The sequence below is a fragment of the Rhineura floridana genome, chromosome 10 (genome assembly GCF_030035675.1).
Source record: "Rhineura floridana isolate rRhiFlo1 chromosome 10, rRhiFlo1.hap2, whole genome shotgun sequence".
Taxonomy (NCBI): Eukaryota; Metazoa; Chordata; class Lepidosauria; order Squamata; family Rhineuridae; genus Rhineura; species Rhineura floridana.
The window spans coordinates 40,785,617-40,807,478 of NC_084489.1; the positions used below are offsets into that span (position 1 = coordinate 40,785,617).

A 21,862-nucleotide genomic window follows, 5' to 3' on the forward strand; every position below is an offset into this window, starting at 1 on the left:
GCAAATTCTCATACTTCTTTACAAGCTTCGTATAGCTTAATTTCTCATCTTTCCTTTAAACCATGTGGGTTAGCCAGTGGAAGAATGTGTGTGTATTTGTTTCTAAACTAACACATCCTTAGAAATGGACACAAATTCCAGTTCATTCTGGTCGTGTTACATTTTTTAAAGTTACTACAGTGTCTATAATTTCCTTCATAATTCTGAATTTGTGGCTGATCATTGAAGACCTAATCACATCATATGACATCCATCCCTTCTCCTCCTTCTCCTTATTCTTATTATTTAACTGTCCCAGTAGCAGTAGTGTTAAGGGAGGGATATCATATTTCACTGTATTGTACAAGAATACTGTTTTTTTAACTGAAGGGGGAAGGAGCTGAAGTTCTAAGGAAAAGGATATTCTGCTAACAAGTAGCTATATTTTTCTCTCCTCTGCTAAAAAGGGGTTTAACTAAAAAGTGATTATTATATTTAATATTTTAATTACATTATGTAGTAATCGTATATGAGCTTGTTCAAAGAAGGTGAAGAGGCTTTCTATAGCTACAGATTTTTATCATTGTAAAGATATCTAACAATATGTATTTAACTTATTTAACAAAATTTGTATGCCGCTTAATTGTAAAGAAAACCTCTAAGCCGTTTACAAATACGGTATATTCATCAAGAATCTAGTATCCATCTTCATTTTCTAAATTGTTGCTTGTTAGTTTTGCTTGTTGGAATAAGGCAGAGTCTCGCCCAATCCACATCAAATACCTTAAATCACTGCTGCTGCCACTTTTTATTATATAATATCAGAAAGGGAACGAAAAGCATCATGTTGCATTATCCTAGGTTCTTGATGATGCTTCAGTCCTCAAATCCTTTCAGCTTTAAAGAGTATAGTGACCCCTGGGGCGTCCTAATGTTTACAGGACAAAAAGCAGTTTTGACAAAGATCCATTTCCTGCTTTGATCAAGGAAGGGAACTTTCAGATCTCAAACTAAAAGGGCAAAAATACAAGTAAATTTGTTTTGTGATGCTTAAGCTCTGAGATATATTTTTAAGTGGTTCCAAGTTCTTTGGCATGGTACTTAAAGTACTTAAATTACTGATGAATTTGGTCTGACTGTATAGTTGATAATCATGCTGTTTGTTGAACTTGAAAAGTAACATTCCAGGGATGTGCAAGGCATTTCTTTTTCTAATGTCAGTGAAAATGTTTAGCTAAGTTCATTCACTTGTTAATAACTTTGTAGTGCTGTCCTAAGCATACTGACTAGAAAGCAAGTTCCATTCAACTTAGTGGGGCGTACTTTTTACTGCCTAAACATGTTTATAAAATATATAAGGTACTTTTCACATCAGAGTTTTTAATAAATAGTAAATATAATAACTGAACACACAAGTTGCATTTAAAATATTTCAAGTGTTTATTTATTTATTTGTTTGTTTATTTTATTAAATTTATATCCCGCCTTTCTTCCCAGAAGGAGCCCAGGGCAGCAAACTAAAAGACTCTAAAACACCTTAAAAACAAAATGCTTTAAAATATATTAAAACAAAAATCTTTTTAAAAAGTGTTGCTCATCTTTGATTCAGCTTTACATTTAATGAGCATATTTTTAGGGTTTTTTGTAAATATTATTGGAAATTTTGATTCATTGTGTACAGACTTCATGTCAAACTAGTTAGCTCTTTTGTCATTTAATGTTGTTTACTTAGTTGACAATACACTTAGCCTTAAATGTGTGTATAGAAAATGTTGTACTTAAGACAGCAATTTTTGTTGTGAAATGTCAGTATCTTGCAGTTTATATCAGCGGTCCTTTAGGGTGCAATCCAACTCATATTTCTGCCTGGCTGGGGGGAGTTGGATGCAGTGGATCCCCGGCTGAGTTGGGAGGCTCACAGAACCGCTGGGATCCGTCAGCAGAAGGCTTGAGCCGTGGTATGGCCAGGGGTCCACCGAGGATGGCCAGTCCAGCAGATGAAGAGCTGGTGGAAGCCAATAATAACCCCGAAAGCAGGAAGATCTGGGGGGGGGAGCCATGGGGGAGGTCTTACACAAGATCCTCATGTTCAGAGAGCTCCCCCCCCCCCGTTTTGATCTGGCCAGAATTTCTGCTGGGCAAAAGGCTGGTGGAGTAAAAAAAAATAGTGATGGGCGTGTATGGGAAGTGCTTGCTTGCCGCTCATGTGCGCAGCTCCCAACAGAGCTGGCACTCAGCCGGACTGGTGGCTCCCGAGTGGGAAATGGAGCTTTTTGCCGTCACCCCCCCCCCCACTGGCTTCCCATCTTTTGGATTGCTCTGCCCCTCATTTGGATTGCTCTGCCCCAACATTAAAAACAAGTAAAACAAGTATACAAATGTAAACCATACCAAATTAAAACCCATAAAAACCGATAGACAAGTTAAAACACATGCTATTCAAATGCTGTTAAAAATGCCTGGGAGAAGAGGAAAGTCTTGACCCAGTGCTGAAAAGATAATAGTGTTGGCGCCAGGTGCACCTTGTCAGGGAGATCATTCCATAATTTGGGGGCCACCACTGAGAAGGCCTTCTCTCCCTTGTTGCCAGCCTCACAGCTTCCCACGAAGTAGGCACCCGGAGGAGGACCTTTGATGTTGAGCATAGTGTACAGGTGGGTTCATATCAGGAGAGGTGTTGTGGTCCCAAGCCGTGTTAGGCTTTATAGGTTAAAACCAGCGCCTTGAATCAAGCTTGGAAACATACAGGCAGCCAATGCAGGTGGGCCAGAATAGGTTTTATATGTTCTGACAGTCTGGTCCCTGTTACCAATCTGGCCCCTGCATTTTGCACAAGCTGCAGTTTCTTAACAGTCTTCAAAGGCAGCCCCATGTAGAGTCCATAGCAGTAATCTAACTTGGAAGTTACCAGAGCATGGACAACTGAAGCCAGGTTATCTCTGTCCAGATAGGGACATAGCTGGGCCACCAACCAGAGTTGGTAGAAGGCACTCTGTGCCACCGATAGTTCTAGGAGAACCCCCAAACTATGAACCTGCTGCTTCAGGGGGAGTGCAACCCCATCCAGGACTGGTTGGACATCCACCATCCGGTCAGAAGAACCACCCACTATCAGCATCTCAGTCTTGTCTGGATTGAGCCTCAGTTTATTAGCCCTCTTCCATTCCATTGTTCAGCCAGGCACGGTTCAGCACATTGACAACCTCACCTGAAGAGGATGAGAAGGAGAAATAGAGCTGCGTCTCATCAGCATACAGATGACAATGCACTCCAAAACTCCGGATGACCGCACCCAACAGTTTCATATAGATGTTGAAACAGCATGGGGGACAGAACTGACCCCTGTAGAACCCCACACTGGAGAATCCACGGAGCTGAGCAATGTTCCCCAAGCACCACCTTCTGGAGCCGACCCGCCAAGTAGGAGCGGAACCACTGCCATGCAGTCCCTCCCACTTCCAACTCAGCCAGTCTTCCCAGAAGGATACCATGGTCGATGGTATCAAAAGCTGCTGAGAGTTCAAGAAGAATCAACAGAGTCGCACTCCCCATCTCTCTCCCGACAGAGGTCATCATGCAGGGCGACCAGTGCTGTTTCCGTGCCAAAACCAGGCCTGAAACCTGACTGAAATGGATCCAGATGAATCGGTCTCATCCAAGAGTGTCTGGAGCTGGCTTGCTACCACTCATTCAAGGACCTTGCCCAGGAATGGAACATTTGCTACCGGCCTATAGTTATTAAGATTTTCTGCATCCAGGGAGGGTCTCTTCAGGAGTGGTCTCACTACTGCCTCTTTCAGGCGGCCAAGGACCACTCCCACTTGCAGAGAGGCATTAATCACTTCCCTGGCCCAGCCAGCTGTTCCATCCCTGCTAGCTTTTATTAGCCAAGAGGAGAAAGGATCCAATACAGAAGCGGTTGCACGAACCTGTCCAAGCACCTTGTCAACATCCTCAAACTGTACCAACTCAAACATCTTAGGAAGAAACGTAGTACTTTTGATTAAAAAAAGAAAGCCATAATGTAATCATACTATGATTGTTATTGTAGTTAATGTAATTTAACAAATTCACTTTAAGGACAAACGTTAATTACGCAAAGAGAGTGCATTTTAGGGAATTTGAACACTCTGATTTAGGACAAAAGGAGTTTGAGCAGAGATCTCTTATCTTACAACTACACACATAATAAAAACTAGCCTGAGTGATGTATTTTGTGCTATTTTCTCTTGTCTGGATTATTTTTCATTCATTGCTAAAGAGAATTCATTGACTTGTCTTGAATGCTAATTTTCACAATAGGTTTGCTGTATATACTCATTTAGTTACTAGTCATTGAGCTAAACTTGGAAATTTAAATTCAGAACACAAGATTGAGAAACATTAGGCATGTTCTGAGGAAAGCAGTGCCAATATCTTTGTAAAAAGCAAACATAATTGGGGCTTCTTACCAGCTGTTTTCGTATAGAACTACTACAGAAACTAATTTTAATCTGTGCTCCTTTTTCACAGGTGCTAGATGGTTTACTAGCACAGTATGGAACAGTGGAAAACTGTGAGCAAGGTACCGCTAAAATTAAACAGTTAAAAAAAATTAACAGAAGTAAATTTAAAACAAAACTTAGTCCCCCTAATCCCCCCCATATAACCTTTCCTTTTTTTTCCCCCTAGTGAATACTGACACAGAGACTGCAGTAGTAAATGTAACATACACCAATAAGGACCAGGCCAGACAGTAAGTGCTTGTATACTTTTGTTTTGCCTCTGCAATTTGTATCTGAGTAAACACGGCTAGGTTAGTACTGTAAGAGTACAATTTCAAAGCTGTGGGCTAACATGATTATAATAATTTCTTGCCTGATCTTATTCTGTTGTAGTTGATAGAAACCTTTATTAGCATTTGTGGAAAATGCAACAAAACTTCTTCCAGCATATATACAACAATAAAATGAATAGCTTTGGTTGTTTGCCTAGTCCGGTATTTTTCTTTCTTTTTGGACATTTCAGTCTGTTATTAATTTCAGTTTAATATATCTGAGGATTATAGAATTGAATGTAATGTAAGTTTGTCATTGTTATAGTATTCTGTCCTATTTCTTTCTGAGAGGTCAGAGAGAGGGTATTAACTTTATTGGTAGCTTTACTGCATGTTTGATGAAATATCTATTAAAACCTTCACCATTACCCCAGATAGTCTGCCTTTAACCTTGGCTATTGAATGTTAGCTCAAGCAAAATTTTACAGTGTTCTGTAAAATGATCAGGATTCAAAATTTGCTAGGTCTCCAGCTGAAGGGAATTCCACAGTAGTAGCCAGCCACTGGAAGCATTATCTACATCTTGCTTTTTAAATAGGTATATTGTAAGTAACATCAAGAGAGTGCTTTTAAAGCATTGATTCTCAAATGGTGCGCCGCGGCACACTGGTGCACCGCAAGAGGTGACTAGGTGTGCCGTGAATATTATGGAAGTATATTTTTAAAATGGGAAGAAACCCATTTGTACATGAAGTGCGCCAGAAAATTCTTATATGTTTTACAGTGCGCCGCGAACCAAAAAAGATTGAGAACCACTGCTTTAAAGGTTAAAACAGAACATAATGAGAAGGCAGTTTTGAGATATGTAGGACCTAATATCTAAGGTTTTATAAGTATAAAACCAATGGCTTGATTTATGCTCAGATGTTTGACCTCTGGCGTAATGTGTTTTGGTTTGTAGTGTGTTGTGTAGTCTCCGCTACATAGGTACAATGACAAAAGGGTCACAAAAAAAGGGAGGATTAATAAAAAGATCCCTCTGGTCACAGTTGAAGACAGTTTTCTAGCCCGACATTGAATCCAAGAACATCCCAATGCTTCAAACCTGTATGGCCAGAGATAGCTGTACAACATCAGTGTTCATAGTCTTATTACTCCTATTCTCCTTAGCTATGAAAATTTGATTTGATTACCATTGTTATAGTCTTGCCAAAATCCAATTTACTGAGCCACATAATGAGTCAGAATCCAGAATTCCATGAACAGGGTTCCATTCAAGGAACAGGTATCCTTCAGTCTTTGGTCTCCCTTTTAAAATATGTACTAGAACGGCATGGTAGATGGTGCAAGGGACTGTAGGGGGAATTGGCATGTATCAGTTCCTACCCTCCACCCTGGCACATCTCATTAACAGTTATCTCCCATGGATTCAAGCTCTTCCTATTCACAGAAAGGCACTTTTTTTGGTTCCAGTCCATTGTGTCTGAATAGTGGATCAGGTGAACCTGTATCGTACACACATGTTCACAGAAGCACAACTTTGGAAATCTTTTAATCTGGAGATAACTGTGTGCCACAGTGGTTATTGCTGTTGGCTGTGTGTGTTTGTGTGCTTAATTTCGTTTAAAGCAGCACCACAGCAAGCAGAGTAACAGCAGATGTTGAAATGCGAGTGTGCCAGCATGTCCATGCGTTTACCTAAGAAAGCAGGCTTTTACCCTGCATCAGCATCACTGAGACTCGAGACTTAGTAAAATAAGAAAAGCTACTTTATTTATAGAAATACATAGTAGATAGAAAGGCAAACCTAACTAACTAAGTTGGAGGCGTAACGCCCAGGTGCGGGAGTTAGCCCCATGCTAGGAGAGAGCAGAGACAAAGGGATGTCTCCTCTCTCCCGGACAGTTGGAGAAGGAAAGAAGTGGAAAGGGCGGAAGGAGGAGGGGCAGGTAAGCTTCCCTAAAGACGTAACAATCTAGCGACAGAAGGAAGTCAGTCAAAGCATCACAAGTAAAGGTAAACAAGCCTATCCATCTGGAGGACCCTTGCTCTATCTCCCTTCTGGAGCACAAACAAAAAGAACAAAACAGGAGTTGCTCTTTCCCCACTTCCAACAATTGCAATATGTTACTACCAGTTTAGAAATGCCAATATAGTCTTGCTTACTTAGGGGCAGGGGGAAATAGGCAAGAGCCAACAAATGTCAATATACATGCAGGTAAAATATTTATTTACATAAAATGGGGGCCAGTAAGTAAAAAGTCTTTACAACCCAAGGCTTCAAATCTGCATGACCAGAAATGTCTGGAAGGCATCAGCATTAAAGGTCCTGGGTTTCTCCAAAACCACACAATAGAGTATGGAACAGAGTAAGCTTGCAAGCTTTCTCTAGTTCGTGAAAGGGACCCAATAGGCTCATAAGAGGACAGGGTAGACAATAAGATGACTCTTGAGCCATCTCACTGCAGCCCTGGGTCCTTTAGAACCCTTCTAATAAAGCTCCAAAAATAGAATAAGCTGCTTTTGGGGATAATACTGACTTGTGCTTCCTGCAAGAGTCATGGCTAATCCCGAAGAACATAAGCATGGCTGGGAGGTAGGGTGAAGGGGAGATGAGGCAAGGAGAAAACAAATGTGGCAAGTAGAAGGATCTAACTCTTAATCAAAGAGAAGCCCTCCAACAAGCACCATATGACAGAGCAGGCTTGAAGGAAAGAGGAGGGTGGAGCAGTCATGGATATCCAAAGAGAGGAACAGTTTGGGTTCTCGGTCAGCGGAGGAGTGGAGCAGACAGGAATGGGTTAACTCTCCTGGAGGCAGGGTCAGCACTATAACACAAAAGTTTAGCTGGTGGCCGGCCGAAGGGCAGGAACCTTCTCCCGTTCACCAGTTTTTGACTCTGCCTTCAGCGACCAGCAGAGTCAGCCTATTTCTCCTGGGTCCCCATAAGGGATTCAGGAATAGTTTAGCTATTTTCTCTGCTCTTCTCAGAGAGTTTATCATCATCAACTGCAGTTGAATCGCACAGACTGCTGCTTCTCTTCTTAATAGCCAGATTGGAGGGAGGAAGAGAGGGATTGTTCTTTCTGAAGAGGTGCTGGAAGCTGCGGAGGCCTTTCCCTCAGAGCTCCAACAGTCTCAATAGTCACCACAAATGTGAGCCTATATGGCTCGGGGGCGATCTGTTGCTCCAAGATCACCCAGGGGAAGTGGTCGGTGTAGGAGTGGCGCCAACCAGTCAGCTGGTTGGAGCTCAGAGCAATCCGACTAGCACTCCAGGAGTTCCTACCTCTTATTTATCAGACTCATGTGCTAGTACGCACCAACAACATCACAGCGAAATATCATGTCTGCAGACAAGGGGGCACAAAATTAGGCCTTCTTCAGAGGGAGACCAACCTGCTGTTCCAGTGGGCGGAAAGGCACCTGGCTTCCATATCGGCCATACATATACAGGGGATCCTGAACACACAAGCAATTAGCTGAGCCGGGAACAAGACCACCGGGCAGAGTGGGCCCTTCACCGGGACATGTTCCCAGAGATCACTCGGAAGTGGGGGCTCTCATGCATGGACCTGTTCGCCTCAACGGTGAATGCCCAACTGGACCAGTTCATGGCGCAAGGCTGGGATCCACATGCCCAGGACATAGACGCCCTGTCAGCCCCCTGGCCTTGGGGACTCCTCTATACCTTTCTGCCTCAACCTCTTCTGTCCAGACTGCTGCGCAGAATCAGAATTCTCCAGGCCCAGGTGATAGTGGTGGCTCCACACTGGCCACAGAGACTGTGGTTTTCCGACCTAGTGGACCTCAGCTCCAGGCCACCGTGGCGTCTTCCCTCCAGACCAGACAAGGACCCATCCTTCACCCAGACCCAGAGTGGCTTCACACTTGGAGGCTGAGTGGCAGTGGCTAAGTGAAGAGGGGCTGCCTGAGAGGGTTGTTTCCACCATTCTGGCTTCTCGCAAGCAATTCACCTGGAGAATTTATGACCTCACATGGAAGTTATTCAGCAGATGGTGTAGATGCAAACAGGTGGTTACCTGCCACGGAATGCCACATTCACACCATTCTCGACTTCCTGCAAGACGGTCTGGACCAGGGGCTAGCCCCCAACCACTCGAGACAGGCAGTGGCCCTAGGCAGTGTGTTTCCGACGGTGGGGGGCTATTCCATTTCCTCTCACCCTCAAGTCAAATGCTTTCTCCGAGAGACAACCCTGCTATCACCTCCAGTGCAACACAGGTTTCCTTCCTGGGATCTTTTGTTAGTCCTTAGAGCTCTCTCACAACATCCATTTGAACCAGCACATTCAATACCAATCAAGGACCTCACCCTCAAGACAGTTTTTCTGGTGACAAAAACCTCAGCCAGGAGGGTGGGGGAACTGGGGGCCCTCTCCATCTGGGAGGAGCTGTGCTTTTTTCACCCAGACAAGGTGGTTCTTTTTCCTGGTCCCAGTTTTCTACCCAAGGTCAATTCATCGTTCCACAGGGGACAGGACATTTCTCCACCCAACTTCTGCCGCAACCCAGTCCATCACATGGAGAAGAAGTGGCACAAACTCTATGTCAGATGGGCACTTCAGATCTACCTGGACCATACAGAACCGTTCAGGAGGTCTGAGGTCCTGTTTGTGTCTTTTAAACAAGGGACGCAGGGATTAAAGGTGTCCAGTTCCACCGTCAGCTGCTGGGTGAGGGATTTCATAGTTAAGGCCTATCAGGCAAAAGGGAGAGCTCCCTCTCAAGGGATCACTGCATACTCAGAGGGGTTGCCACTACAGCGGCGCTCCACAAGGATGCCCTGCTGGGGAAAATCTGCAAAGTCGCCACCTGGGCTCACCCATCTATCAAACACTACAAGGTGGATAAATTTGTTTCTGCAGAAGCTGCCTTTGGCAGAAGGGTTCTTCAGAGGGTGGTGGCCTAGGTTTGCTCCCACCCAAGGATGTAAGGGGGGGTCACTGCTCAGGTACATCCCATTCCTGTCTGCTCCTCTCCTCCACTGCCCAAGAACGGAAAGTTGGACTTAACGTGACATGTCCTTCTGGTCAGCAGAGAGTGGAACAGACAGCCCCACCCTGCAGCAAAACCTAGGCTGTGGGGTGGGGAGGGCACCTTTCCAGAAACCCTATGGCGACCACCGGTCGCTCACCTTCTGGATAGATTAGTAAAGGCTCCCTTCATTCCTTCCTGGAATTGTGTGCTGATTTTAACACTTGTTCTTATTCTATCCTTTGTTCAAGTTTCAAGTTTATGTAGGTGGAGTGGCCAGCTGCTACGGTTTTATAAAGCTGTGTCACAAACTGGAGAATGGGAGAAGGTTCCTCCCCTTTGGCCAGCCACCAGCTAAACTTTTGTGTTATAGTGCTGACCCTGCCTCCAGGGGAGTTAACCCATTCCTGTCTGCTCCACTCTCCACTGACCAGAAGGACACTTCACGGTAAGTCCAACTTTCCGGTCTCCCATCTTTTGAGGTCTCCCTTCTAAAGGAAAAACAACCACCACCCAAGAACAGTCTTGCAGGTGCTAGCAAGACTTTTAAGTCCTCTTTGCTAACACCTGTTGGACAGCATCAGAGTGGGACGGGGATGCATTTAACTCTGCCTATCTCACCACTATGCCCAAGGTGACCACAGTAGTTAGACTGACAGGAAACGAAATGAGCCTGAATTTGGAGGGCAACTACCCTCTTTTCAGCCCTTCCCCAAAAGGGTAGTTTGGGTAATTGATTTGGTTTGATTCACTGATCTGATAGCAGGTCAGGGAAAATGTCTCTGACTGAGACACTGAGAACTGCTGCTTGTAAAAACTTCTGGAAATTGCTAATCGTTTCTACAGTTACCTCCACCAATTGGGATAAAATAATTTTAGGTGTACAAACGCCCCCACCCCACCCGTAGAGTAACAAACTTATAAAACTCTTCCTTTATCTTCCACCAATCTTACATGTTACATTGGATGCAAGGAAGTACATTCATAACTATGCCTTCTCCACCCAGATGGTAATGCACTTAAGACATCCTGGCGAGAGTTCTATATCCTGTGATCATCTTTCTTCTGTTTTCCCCAAAATGACCCCATCTCTCATTTTCACTTTTTTTTTTTTTTACAAAGTTCAAAGATACAGTAATGGTCTGTCTCTTTCAAAACTTGCACTGTCTTGAATGTCTTATTTAGTGTGCTGTTACTTTGAACTAAGCTGCTCTTGACACTGTGCTCCATCCCCTCTTCCTAATCCATTGTGTAATATCCTCTGGAAGAAATGTATAGCTACATGTCTGTGGAATGCAAGCTTTAAACTGAAGCAGGAGTTAGAAAATGTGTAAACTACTTTTCTTAGTATACTGTCTTGTTAAGCCACTACAAAATAATTAAAATGAGACCCATTAAAAAAAACTGAAAAGCCATATTGGAACCAGTTGGGTGTGGAGAAAAGCATGAGTTTTCTTCTGGATCATATACCATGATGTGACTACTTGAATGCTAGTCCCAACCAAATGACAATTTAATTTGTCTTTATGCAATATTTCAATAAGCTGTTTGCCTGGTAGCCTGTGGGGAGAGTAACAGTTGCCTCTAGGCAACCATGTGCAGCCCCACAGCAGCTCTGTGTGAGCGGCAAAAGAGGGAGGGAGCAAGTTTGCCAAGTCTAGTTGGCTTCTCGCCCTGCCTGGAGAAACAAAATAAGGGTCCTGTCGCTGCTGCAATCTGTACTTTCATCTGAAATGGGCCATGTTCATGACATGCAAGACATCTCTTTATCCCGCATTGTCTAATTTAAAAATAAAGGGGGAGAACCACCCTGGTACATTAAAAAGGCAGACTATTGAGGCATGACATTCATTTGATACCCAGGTTGCAGGGCTGGGCGATGCGACTCTTTTGAGGTCAGGGTCTGCATTCCCTCAGGGGAAAGTGATCAGGGACTACATGCAGTGTTGGGTGGAGCCAAAGCAAAAAAAAGAAGGGACATTCTCTCTGTGCATGCATACCTTAGTTAACTTCAGGTAGTGGCTGATTTTGGCAGGGGGCTTTTCTTTTTCAGATTTTTTTTTTAGCTTTGCATTTGCTTGCAGCAGTAGGAGGCTTTCAACACACCGCTTCCCAGCCAGCAGCATTTCCTGGTAATGCGCACCATATGTTGGGCTGTCGCATAGTCCCAACTAGCTGCCATTCACGTGAAGTAAAAGTTTGCGGGGGGGGGGGAGGGGGAAGGGAGCTAATCCTTTGCTGAAACTGCCACCTTCTGTGGTGCCTCCTGCCAACGATGCAGCTCAGCTGCTATGCATGTCAAAAGGACAGAGAAACAAGGAAGAAGGTGACCTCTCATTTTCTCACTCTGGGAATAAAGCACAAAAAGGGCTGAAATGCTCCTGCCATCTCCTCTAGTTGTCCTTCCCCTTCTCCTCTGATGCAGGTGTGTACACGGTGCACAGAGAAACAACAGAAGTTGGTTTGGTCAGCAGCTGCTACTGGAACCCAGGGACTGCAATCCAGTGTGCACATAGTCCAGCACACACTTTCAGCGCCCGTTGGGGAAGGTTGCAGTTTTTGAGGTGGTGGGAAAAAGTTGGTGGAAGGGCCATTCAGGGGCTACATGCAGCCCATGGGTGACAGATTGCCCACATGTCAGTTTAAGTAGATATATGCCAGATAACCACAAGCCTAAGAGTCAAGATGTTGGGGCATGATGGATTAGCCTTTTGTTAATGTTACAGTTTGCTGGATGCTCTTTTAACTTTGGCTGCTTCTAGGGGGTAGATGTGCAAGAGCCATGTAAAAATGTTCATGTGGCTTTTGCAGTCTGGATTAATAGATTATAAAGGTTGACTTAATACAAGCCAAGAATATTAGCTTCCAGATTGGCCTTGGGTGTAATCTCAGCGCACAATCGGGTATTTAAGCCCCATTGATTTCAGTGGGAGAGTCAAACGTGTACTTCAGTTTGTCCAGTTGAAATAAATGGGTCTTAAAAAGAGCATAACTTTGGTTGGATCATGCACTTAGTTGTTCAGTGACCTGTTGCAGAAGAAACAGCCAAATTTAAAGAAACCAGCTTTCTGAGGAATGTCAGTATAAAACCTGAATCTGTATGGATAAGCAGCACTTCCCTCTGTATCAAGACGTTAGAATTCTATGAAACATATATTTCAGTCACTTAGGACTAGGAAGTCCTTTGTGAGGGCGCTGGACTTGAAAGCCACAAAATGTTGTGAGCCTGGTCAGTGGTAGATAAAAACAAGTCATTCTAGATTTCAGAGAATGTTAACAATAATACACAAGTGGTGACATATTTATGGGAATCTGCCTCATACCAGGATGGAGTATTCCTCAGTCTAGCTCAGTACTGGCTACTGGCTCAGATCCTGGAGAGTCACTGCCAGTTAGAGGTAGTGATCTTCCTCCATCATCTGGTACCTGATCCCTTCTATTATTTTATTTCCTTATCATATTTATATACCAGCCCAGTAGCTAATGGGCAGCCAATGCAATTCCTTCAGCAGCGGGGTGACATTTTGGCAATATCCTGCCCCAGTGAGCAGTCATGTCGCTTCATTTTCCACCAGCTACAGCTTCCAGACCCCACATAGGGGCATCCCCACATAGAGTGCATTACAGTAATCCAGCTTGGACTTTACCAGTGTATGAACAGTGGTGAGGCTATTCTGTTCCAGAAATGGCTGCAGCTGTCTTACCAGCCGAAGCTGGTAAAAGGCACTCCTAGCCACTGAGGTCATCTGGGCCTCTAGTGACAAAGATGGATCCAGGAGCACCCCCAGACTATGGATCTGCTCTTTCAGAGGGAGGACGACCCTCATCCAAAGCAGACAATTGACCAGTTATCCAAACTCCGGAACCACCAACTCACAACGGCTCCATCTTGTAAGGATTCAAGAACAGTTTATTGGCCCTCATCTAGCCCACCACCGAGTCCAGGCACTGGTCCAGGGCTTGTACAGCCTTTCCCAATTCAGATGTTATAGAGAAATAGAGCTGGGTATCATCAGCATACTGCTGACACCCCAAATCTGATGACTGCCCCTAGGGGCTTCATATAGATGTGAAACAGCATTGGGGACAAGATGGTACCCTGCGCCATCCCATAGCACAAAAGCCAGCGGGCTGAAAGACAATCACCCAATGCTATTCTCTAAAAACTACCCTGGCGATAGGATCAGAACAGTGCCACTGATACCCATCTCACCAAGTCAGCTCAGAAGGATGCTATGGTCAGTGGTATCAAAAGCCGCTTGAGAGATCAAGTAAGAATAACAGGGTCAACTCCCACTGCCATTCTCACAATAAAGGTCATCCATCAGGGTGACCAAGGCCAACTGAGTCTCATTATCAGACCTGAACCCAGATTGGAATGAATCAAGACAATCAAGACTATTTATACCTGGAGATGCTGAGACTTTCTTCATGCAAAGCATATGCGCTACTACTAAACTGCCATCTATCCCATATGTTGAGACAGCATTCAAAAAGCTGCTTCTATATGACCATGGACTTCATGGAGGAACAGCAGGCAATCAACAATCCCTTCTTACAAGGTGCTTCATGCAAAATTGACTATCATGCTTTGCAGCTTGGTTCAACATTGCCCACTTCAGGCCATGTCAAAAATCCCACTATTTTGCAAGGTTTTTAGAAAGATGTATATATGAATATTGTAAGTAATACTGGCCTTAGCGTTCTGTTCTTTTACTTAGATGAGAAACACCTTCTGCATTTATCAACAGATTTCAACTTAATTATTTGCTACGGTATCTAATGTATGTGCAAGGCCTCTTTTTACACTCTATGTATGGTGGATAGCAATGGAAGAATCTTCCTACACTAGACAATATGGTTATTGTAAGATACATTTCTGATAGTCTAAAAAAAATCCTTAATGTGACATGATCATTTAGTGTGGTAGGTTCTTTGTAATTAGAGACTAATTTTAATAGATTAAGTCTGCAATCCTATACACATTTACCTAGGAGTAAGCCACATTGAACATAATGGTGCTTACTTCTGAATATGTATATGACTGCAGTGTTAACTTGCTTAATCTAAAATGTCACCTTGTACCCTGACCTTTAGAGAAAGGAATAATTAAATGTCCAGACAATTCCCTCCCCCTCCCTGGAGCAACATAAGAATACTTAGAGCAGTCATACATGATCTTTCATCATAGCACTTACATTTGTTCATGGGGAAAATTCTATTATAATTCATGCTACTCAAGGAGCAGCTCAGTTGCTATAGAAACCTCTAGCTCTCCTTAATTTCCTGAAATTAACACTGCTTATTACTTGTGTTCTTGGAGATGTTTATTTCTATTTGTTTTCAAGTATTTGGTGTAGTTGTACTTTAAAGTAACTCCATATAGCTAAGCAGAAAGGTTTTGCCATCTTCTTTGTATGCATTGGCATGTCTTAGGGAGAAAAAAAATGGTACATTCTGGACAAAGATAGGAAATATTAGCTGCTTGGTACCCAGAAAAACAAGAATTTGATACATCTTTGAAATTCACTCTTTTTCCTACACTGAGATTGGATATTTGTTTCCTTTTTTAAAGGCAATGTGTAAAATAATCCTGAAATATCAGCTCATCATGGAACCCAGTCTTATGCAGTTTCCCATACCTGTATCCACTAAGGTCTGTCAAACTGTATAAAACTGGGCTGTTAGTTGTCTACTCATGTAGAAAGGTTTATGTGGTGTAATAAAAGTTTAATTGAAAAACTGTTTCAACTCTGTATGTCCTTTTTCTGTATAATTTGGGCCACTCTTGTGTATTTAAAGAGGGTTTCGCTGTTTTGCTGAGATAGTTATGCACAACTTCAGCATTTTACCAGTTACTGAAATATGATAGTAAAGCAGTTGACTGTAGCTATGTTTGTTTGCTTCTCCAAATTGTGATTTCAAGATACCGGTACTGTGAGAAACTACTATTTCATGAATATAGTCTTGTGGAGGGGGAAAAGAGATTTTCAACATGGTTTTCCTACCAGTAGCACAATTGATGTGCTTTAAAACATTTCCTATACTTCATGAAAAGGGCAAGTTACAGTTCTAATTGATATGTACGTGGCTATTACAAAAATGTAATCCAGAAAGTGTGCTTTTTACAAGTGATTTGATCCGATGTTAGGGTTCTCACATTTATTTAACATAATTATCTAGGGAAATTTTAAAACACACCTTTTTACAGATATAGGGGGAAAAACAACTGAAACTTGTCACACATGTAAATGTGTTAGGTTTTAGCAGAAGTGGAAGATAGTAAGAACCAGAGAAAAAGATAATACTATATTTGAACAAAAAGGAGGGGAGGGGGACCCTTCCATTACCATGCATGAATTGACTCACAAAGGAATTGTTCTCCAGTATTTAAAAGATTGTATGCATTAGTGGATTGTAAAAGTTAACAAAACCAATATAACCCATAGCGCAAAAGAGGAATCTTGATGAAATTTTGTAATCAGGCTATGTCATTTTCCCCAAATGTCTTGATATTTTTCAGGTCTTCAGGTCATAGCAGGGGGGATTGTAAGATTGTTAAATAATGACAGCATTTGTTATTTAATAGTTCACAACTAGCTGTCTGAAATACTTTTTTCTTGGTCCAAGAACGTGAGTGTCTTCTACAAGGTGATCATGATAAATAAAAGACAGGAGCCCTTGCTTACAGGCTTATAGTCTAAACTGGCATGTGAGGCTAAGGAGGAAAAAGAGAGAGGAAGAGACCAAATCTAGAAAACAGTAGCAGAATAAGGCTTGGAGGAGAGAGAGAGTGTGTGGCTGTTTCTGCCGGCCCTCCCCCTTCTTCCTGCCCATGAAGCCTTCATTAGCAGGCAGTTGTTAGAACTGTGAGGGGCCTTCCAAGTCTAGGTATAAAAGTTGTGGCAGGTTGCTAGGTACTGATGTCATCAATTTCAGGGTTACTGGGGGGTGTTGTTAATGACATTGTCAAGCTTTATGCTTTGAGTCTTATTTTGATGTATTTTATACTGAATTGTTAGTATTACAATGATATTATAATTTTTATTATACATTATGGTTATTGTACTGTTGTATTTAGACTTTTTTTGTAAATTGCTTTGAGCACAAATGTATCTGGAGAATGCAGTCTTGAAATAAACTGACTATGATGATCTAGGGCAATGGTTCCCAAATTTGTTTTCCAATGGACCACTTGAAAATTGCTGAGGGTCCTGCCGGACCACTTCATGATTTTTGTGCATATCATAGCAATTGTAATTACATAGAATTCAAGCGGTAATGAGGTGAAATGCAATATAAAAAATAAAAAGCAATAACAATACAAATACAGCTAAATATCAATATTTAATGTGATTGATGTGCCATCTTCTGTCTTCAACCACAAATCCACAGACACACCATGGCCCACCTGAATGAAGCTCATGGGCCATTGGAGGTCCACAGATCACAGTTTGGGAGCCCTTGATCTAGGGTGTGTGCCTGGTTCTTTTGAGTGAAAGTTCATAACAGAATGATTCCTTGTTCTGCAAGTTCCTGCTTACAATATCTCACACACACCCCTTACAAACCTATACAGAGCAATAGAAAAACTGAACGGATTCCAGCTTGAAAACTACTCATTAAAAGTTGCATATATTCCTGATGAAATGGCAGCACAACCACCTCCTCAGCAGCATCCGCAGGGAAGACGTGGATTTGGGCAGAGGGGTCCTCCCAGGCAAGGTTCTCCTGGTGCAGCTACGAGGCAGAAACCACAGGCTGATGTTCCACTACGGATGCTGGTTCCTACCCAGTTTGTAGGAGCCATCATTGGAAAAGAAGGAGCCACCATCAGAAACATCACAAAACAGACACAGTCAAAGTAAGTTGTCCTGTTACATTTTTCTTGAGTATTTTTCTTCTGTTATTGATGAGTTTATTAGTGAAGTAGCTCAATAGGTTTTAAACGGGTACAGTTTATTGTAATGTACAGCTAGACCTTTTTTGTGCAGTGTGAAATAAGGTTTTGTGCAGTTGAGCATATGGGATTTAATAAGGAGCTAGGTAGTTTCTGAAAAAAATAGATGAGAGAAGAGAAAAAAATAGAAAATGAAGATAAATAAGATGCATATTATGAAGCAGCAAGGGTGGGGCAACATGAGGCCTGCCAAGTCTTATGCCCTTGCCCTTCAGTAGTACTGGTGGGTGGGTGTTTGTGCGTGTGACTTACATTGTTATACTTACTCTGTCCATTTTCCATGAAGAGATACCACTGCTTCATGGAAGACTGTTGCCATTTTATTGGCAGACACACCTGATGGCTTGCAGTAAACAGCTGTAAAGTGGTTTCGTGTGTCAAAGAAGCTGTATTGCTTTGCTTAAAGCTTTCATTTTGGAGTTACAGGAATTTATTATGTAGTTCCGCTATGGGAAATTTTAGGTTATATAGATGGTTATACTTCATCAGAAGTCTCAGTTTCTCTTCCCTGTGTTTTACCCCTCTGTTACTCCAGTGACAGTGGCAACTAGATAATGGGACAAAGCTAAATAATGTTTCTCAGAAGCCAAGCTGGTGCTGAAGGAGGAACAGGAATACCCTGCGTGCAACTACTGTGCAATTTCAGGGCATCAGTTTAGCCCTCAGAATAAAAGTTTCCTATAATTAAGCAGGGAATTTGTGAGATGAAAGCATTTTAAGATTGCCTGCCTCCTTGATTATTGGCCCAAGAACAAGTTGTGTGCCCCATCCCCTTTCCTCCTCCTCTTGCCTATTTTGCTTCAGTGAAGCTATTTTCTTAAACCAGTTTCCCATGATGTCCAAACTGTGGTTTCATGATTTCCCCCAAAACAGCACTGATCCCAGTTTCATGTTCTGGTTTGTAAGCAACTAGTTTAAACCACAGTTTCTCTCATCACTAGAAACTGGCTTTATAAAGCAGGAAAGAAGCGCTGTGTCTTGGGGAAGGAGAGAGAAGAGAAGGGAGTGTACAGGCACACAGCTCATTGTGAGGCTAATAATAGTGCATGAGAGTAAGATTTTTATGTCTTCACCAGGCCATTGCATTACAAACATGACGAAGACAAATACCGTATTACTAGGGGCTCTGCTCCTACATGTTTTGTGTGTCAACCTCTCCCCCAGGTTGCCAAGGCACTTCCCTTCTCCCCTTACTCCAGATCACCAAGACACTTCCCTCTCCCCCAGGACACTATGCCCCACTCTTCTCCCCTTCTCAGGGGTCATCAAGCTTCCCCCCCCCCCGGGATCACAAAGATGCCTCTCCCCTCCCCCTATGAGTCACCAAGACTCCTGCACCTGCCTCCATGTGTCACCAAGCCTCGTGCTTGCCTTTCGCCACCCCCAGGGGTCACCAAGCTTCCTCCTTTCCTTCCCCCACCAGCGGTTGTGAAGCTTCCTCCTCTCCCCTCCTGCAGATGGATCATCAGGCTTCCTCCTCTCTTCTACCCCCCATGATGGGTTGCCAAGCTTCTTTGTGCCTATGCCATGGTGTGCCGATCTCTCAGTCTGCAACTTGCCCAAGCCAGTTGGCTTTCTCGCTCTGCTGTTGTCCTCCCCCTGCATGGGTCACCACGCTTCCCAAACACACAGATGCAGGGGTTGGCAAGCTTGGGACCCCGCCCTGCACATGGGCTGGTAAACTTCCTGCTCTGCAGATATATTTTTAAATCAGGTTTTTTTTAAGAGGCAGTTTATAACTGGATTTTAAAAACCAAAACTTGACTTTTTAAAATCCACCGTAGATTGAAACCAGAATTAGAAAGTAATGTTGGTCTAGAACCACTGCTGTGAAAAAAAGTTCTCGCTGAATTAGAGGGTTTGTAAAGGAGTATTGCTAAAAGCAGTGAGATGAGTGATAAGCAACTGACCAAAGTTTGACTTGTCTTGTCACTTGGAACAGAGAAAAGAGGTTGAGATAGAGGAAGGCGTAACAAGATGCAGACACTGCCTTGATATGATGCTTTAGTGAAGTTGGCCAGATTACCCATGAAGTTAACTTAAGCCATGTGTTGCCTTGCCTAGTTTTATAACAGTGGGTGAATATGGTTTGTATGGAATTTGTCTTAATATAGAAACTTTAAAGAGAATGGCTTTCTTAGTAGTTTCCACTGTCTTGATCCAACAAGGAAGATCTCGGAGCAGAAATAGCCTTTTGCATGCTTGCACAGCTGGTGATGGATCTCCATCCCCAACTGTGTTACAATATCCATCTAGGCCCCATTGAACAAGCTAGATGCATCTTTTGGTGTGAATGAGGATGCATATCCATATCTGGAGCCATCAGTTGTTACATGCAACTTGAGCTGTATAAAGGCCTATGAGTTCATAGGCAATTTATCTACTAAAGCAGAACTCAGACTGCTCTCTCAAGACCGAATGCACAGATTTTACTACTTTTTCTTTCTTTCCAGAATTGATATCCATCGTAAAGAAAATGCAGGTGCTGCTGAAAAACCAATTACGATCCATTCTACTCCAGAGGGGTGCTCAACTGCTTGTAAAATTATCATGGAGATAATGCAGAAGGAAGCACAAGATACTAAATTGTGAGTAAAGAATGATTTTATTAAGAGGTTTTTGAGTAAAGAATGATTTTATTAAGAGGGTTCTGGGTTCTTATAGTCCATCTAAAGTAAATTAACAGTTTGTAAGAATGATACACAAAAATGAACCCATAAGAATGTCAGATCTTGATCCTTGTACAATGTATGTAATGTAATATAAAATGGTAGGAGACTATAACTTATGGTCAGTTCCAAAATAGAAGAGTAAGCGATTTTTGTGTGACTTTTCAGTACCTGTTTTGTGTAATTAAAAAAAAAAACTGTTTAAAGGGTGAGTGGTTGCTTAATTTCAAATGAGTTTAAAAGTAGTAGTATCTTTATTGTGACTTTTAGCCATAGGCCTTACGCACATATTAAATAGTATAAAAGAAACAACAATTAGCTATATTAATACAGATATTCATAACATAATAAGAAACATCAATTAGCTATATCGAACAGGGATTCTTTGGCAAAAGCCGCTCTCAATTTTTGGGCGGCGAGCGCGAAATTAGCGACTGCAAGAGTCATTAGATTAAAATTGTCAGAAAGGAGCAAGTTAATCATCTCACAATCAGTACAAGGCGCTAAAAAATCTAAATTTTTTTTAAAAAACTTTTGTCTAGGATCTTCGTAAAGTGGGCAGTGAAGTAGATAATGAGCTAGCTTCTCTACTGCTTTACATCCATAAATACATTGGCGTTGGACCAATGGAGTGCCGTTGTATCGTCCCTCTAAGTAGGCAGTAGGCATAGCTTGAAAACGGAGAGCTGTGAATGCTTTCCTGATTGTGGCTCTATCGAGCAAGACAAGATAGTTGGATATGAAATGGTTAAGTTTAAAAAGAGGGTACCAAGGTGAAAAAGGGGCTGTTACTATGGACATCCTGTCTTGGCTGGCATCACTATCAAAAATCCAGTTACGGAGGGCGGCTCTGCTAAGTCCCTTAAGTGTGGCTTGGGGGAGATCATATTTGGAAAGTATTACCTGGCACTCTGTTGCCCAACCACCTGCCTGTAATTGTTCAAGCCAGCATTGCTTGATCAAGGCCGAATCCTCCATATTAGAGATTTTAAGCCAATAGCATATATAGGCTAAATTGATACATGCTGCTAATGAGGGTAAGCCTAACTCCGCCCTGAGGTGGGCAGAAGGAGTCCCCTTGGGGAGCCCTAACACTTGTCTCATGAATATATTTTGTGTTGGCTCCAGTTTGGTTCTAGCAGTTGTTCCCCACAGTTCTACTCCATATAAAATTTTTGGGAGTATTTTGGTTTTTAATATTTTAATCATGGGGAGCATGAGTTGTCCTCCTTGAGTGAAAAAAAACCTTTTGGCAAGGCCTAAAGCTTTGGGAACTGGCTAGAATCGCTACCTTTAGCTGTGGAGCCCAAGAGAGTCTGTTGGATAAATGAATTCCAAGATATTTAAAGGTGGAAACTTGCTCTATAGGGGCCCCATTTAGTGACCAGTAGTTCTTAGTTTTCATGAATTTGCCACAAACCATAATTTTAGACTTGGAATGGTTAATCTTTAAGTTCTGGGAGTGGCAATATTCCTCTAATTTTAGGATCATTCTTTTAAG

At 42.6% G+C, this 21,862-nt stretch overlaps 1 protein-coding gene across 5 annotated transcripts in view; it reads left to right on the top strand.

Moving 5' to 3' along the window:
- IGF2BP3 (insulin like growth factor 2 mRNA binding protein 3) overlaps positions 1-21,862 on the top strand; it is a 113,854-nt gene that overhangs the window by 59,647 nt on the left and 32,345 nt on the right. For all 5 annotated transcript variants that reach the window (XM_061585602.1, XM_061585604.1, XM_061585601.1 and 2 more), the window contains 4 exons: positions 4,492-4,543; positions 4,651-4,714; positions 17,312-17,596; positions 20,146-20,280. In XM_061585602.1, the coding sequence (XP_061441586.1) occupies positions 4,492-4,543; positions 4,651-4,714; positions 17,312-17,596; positions 20,146-20,280 (536 nt within the window). The remainder of the gene's footprint in view (positions 1-4,491; positions 4,544-4,650; positions 4,715-17,311; positions 17,597-20,145; positions 20,281-21,862) is intronic.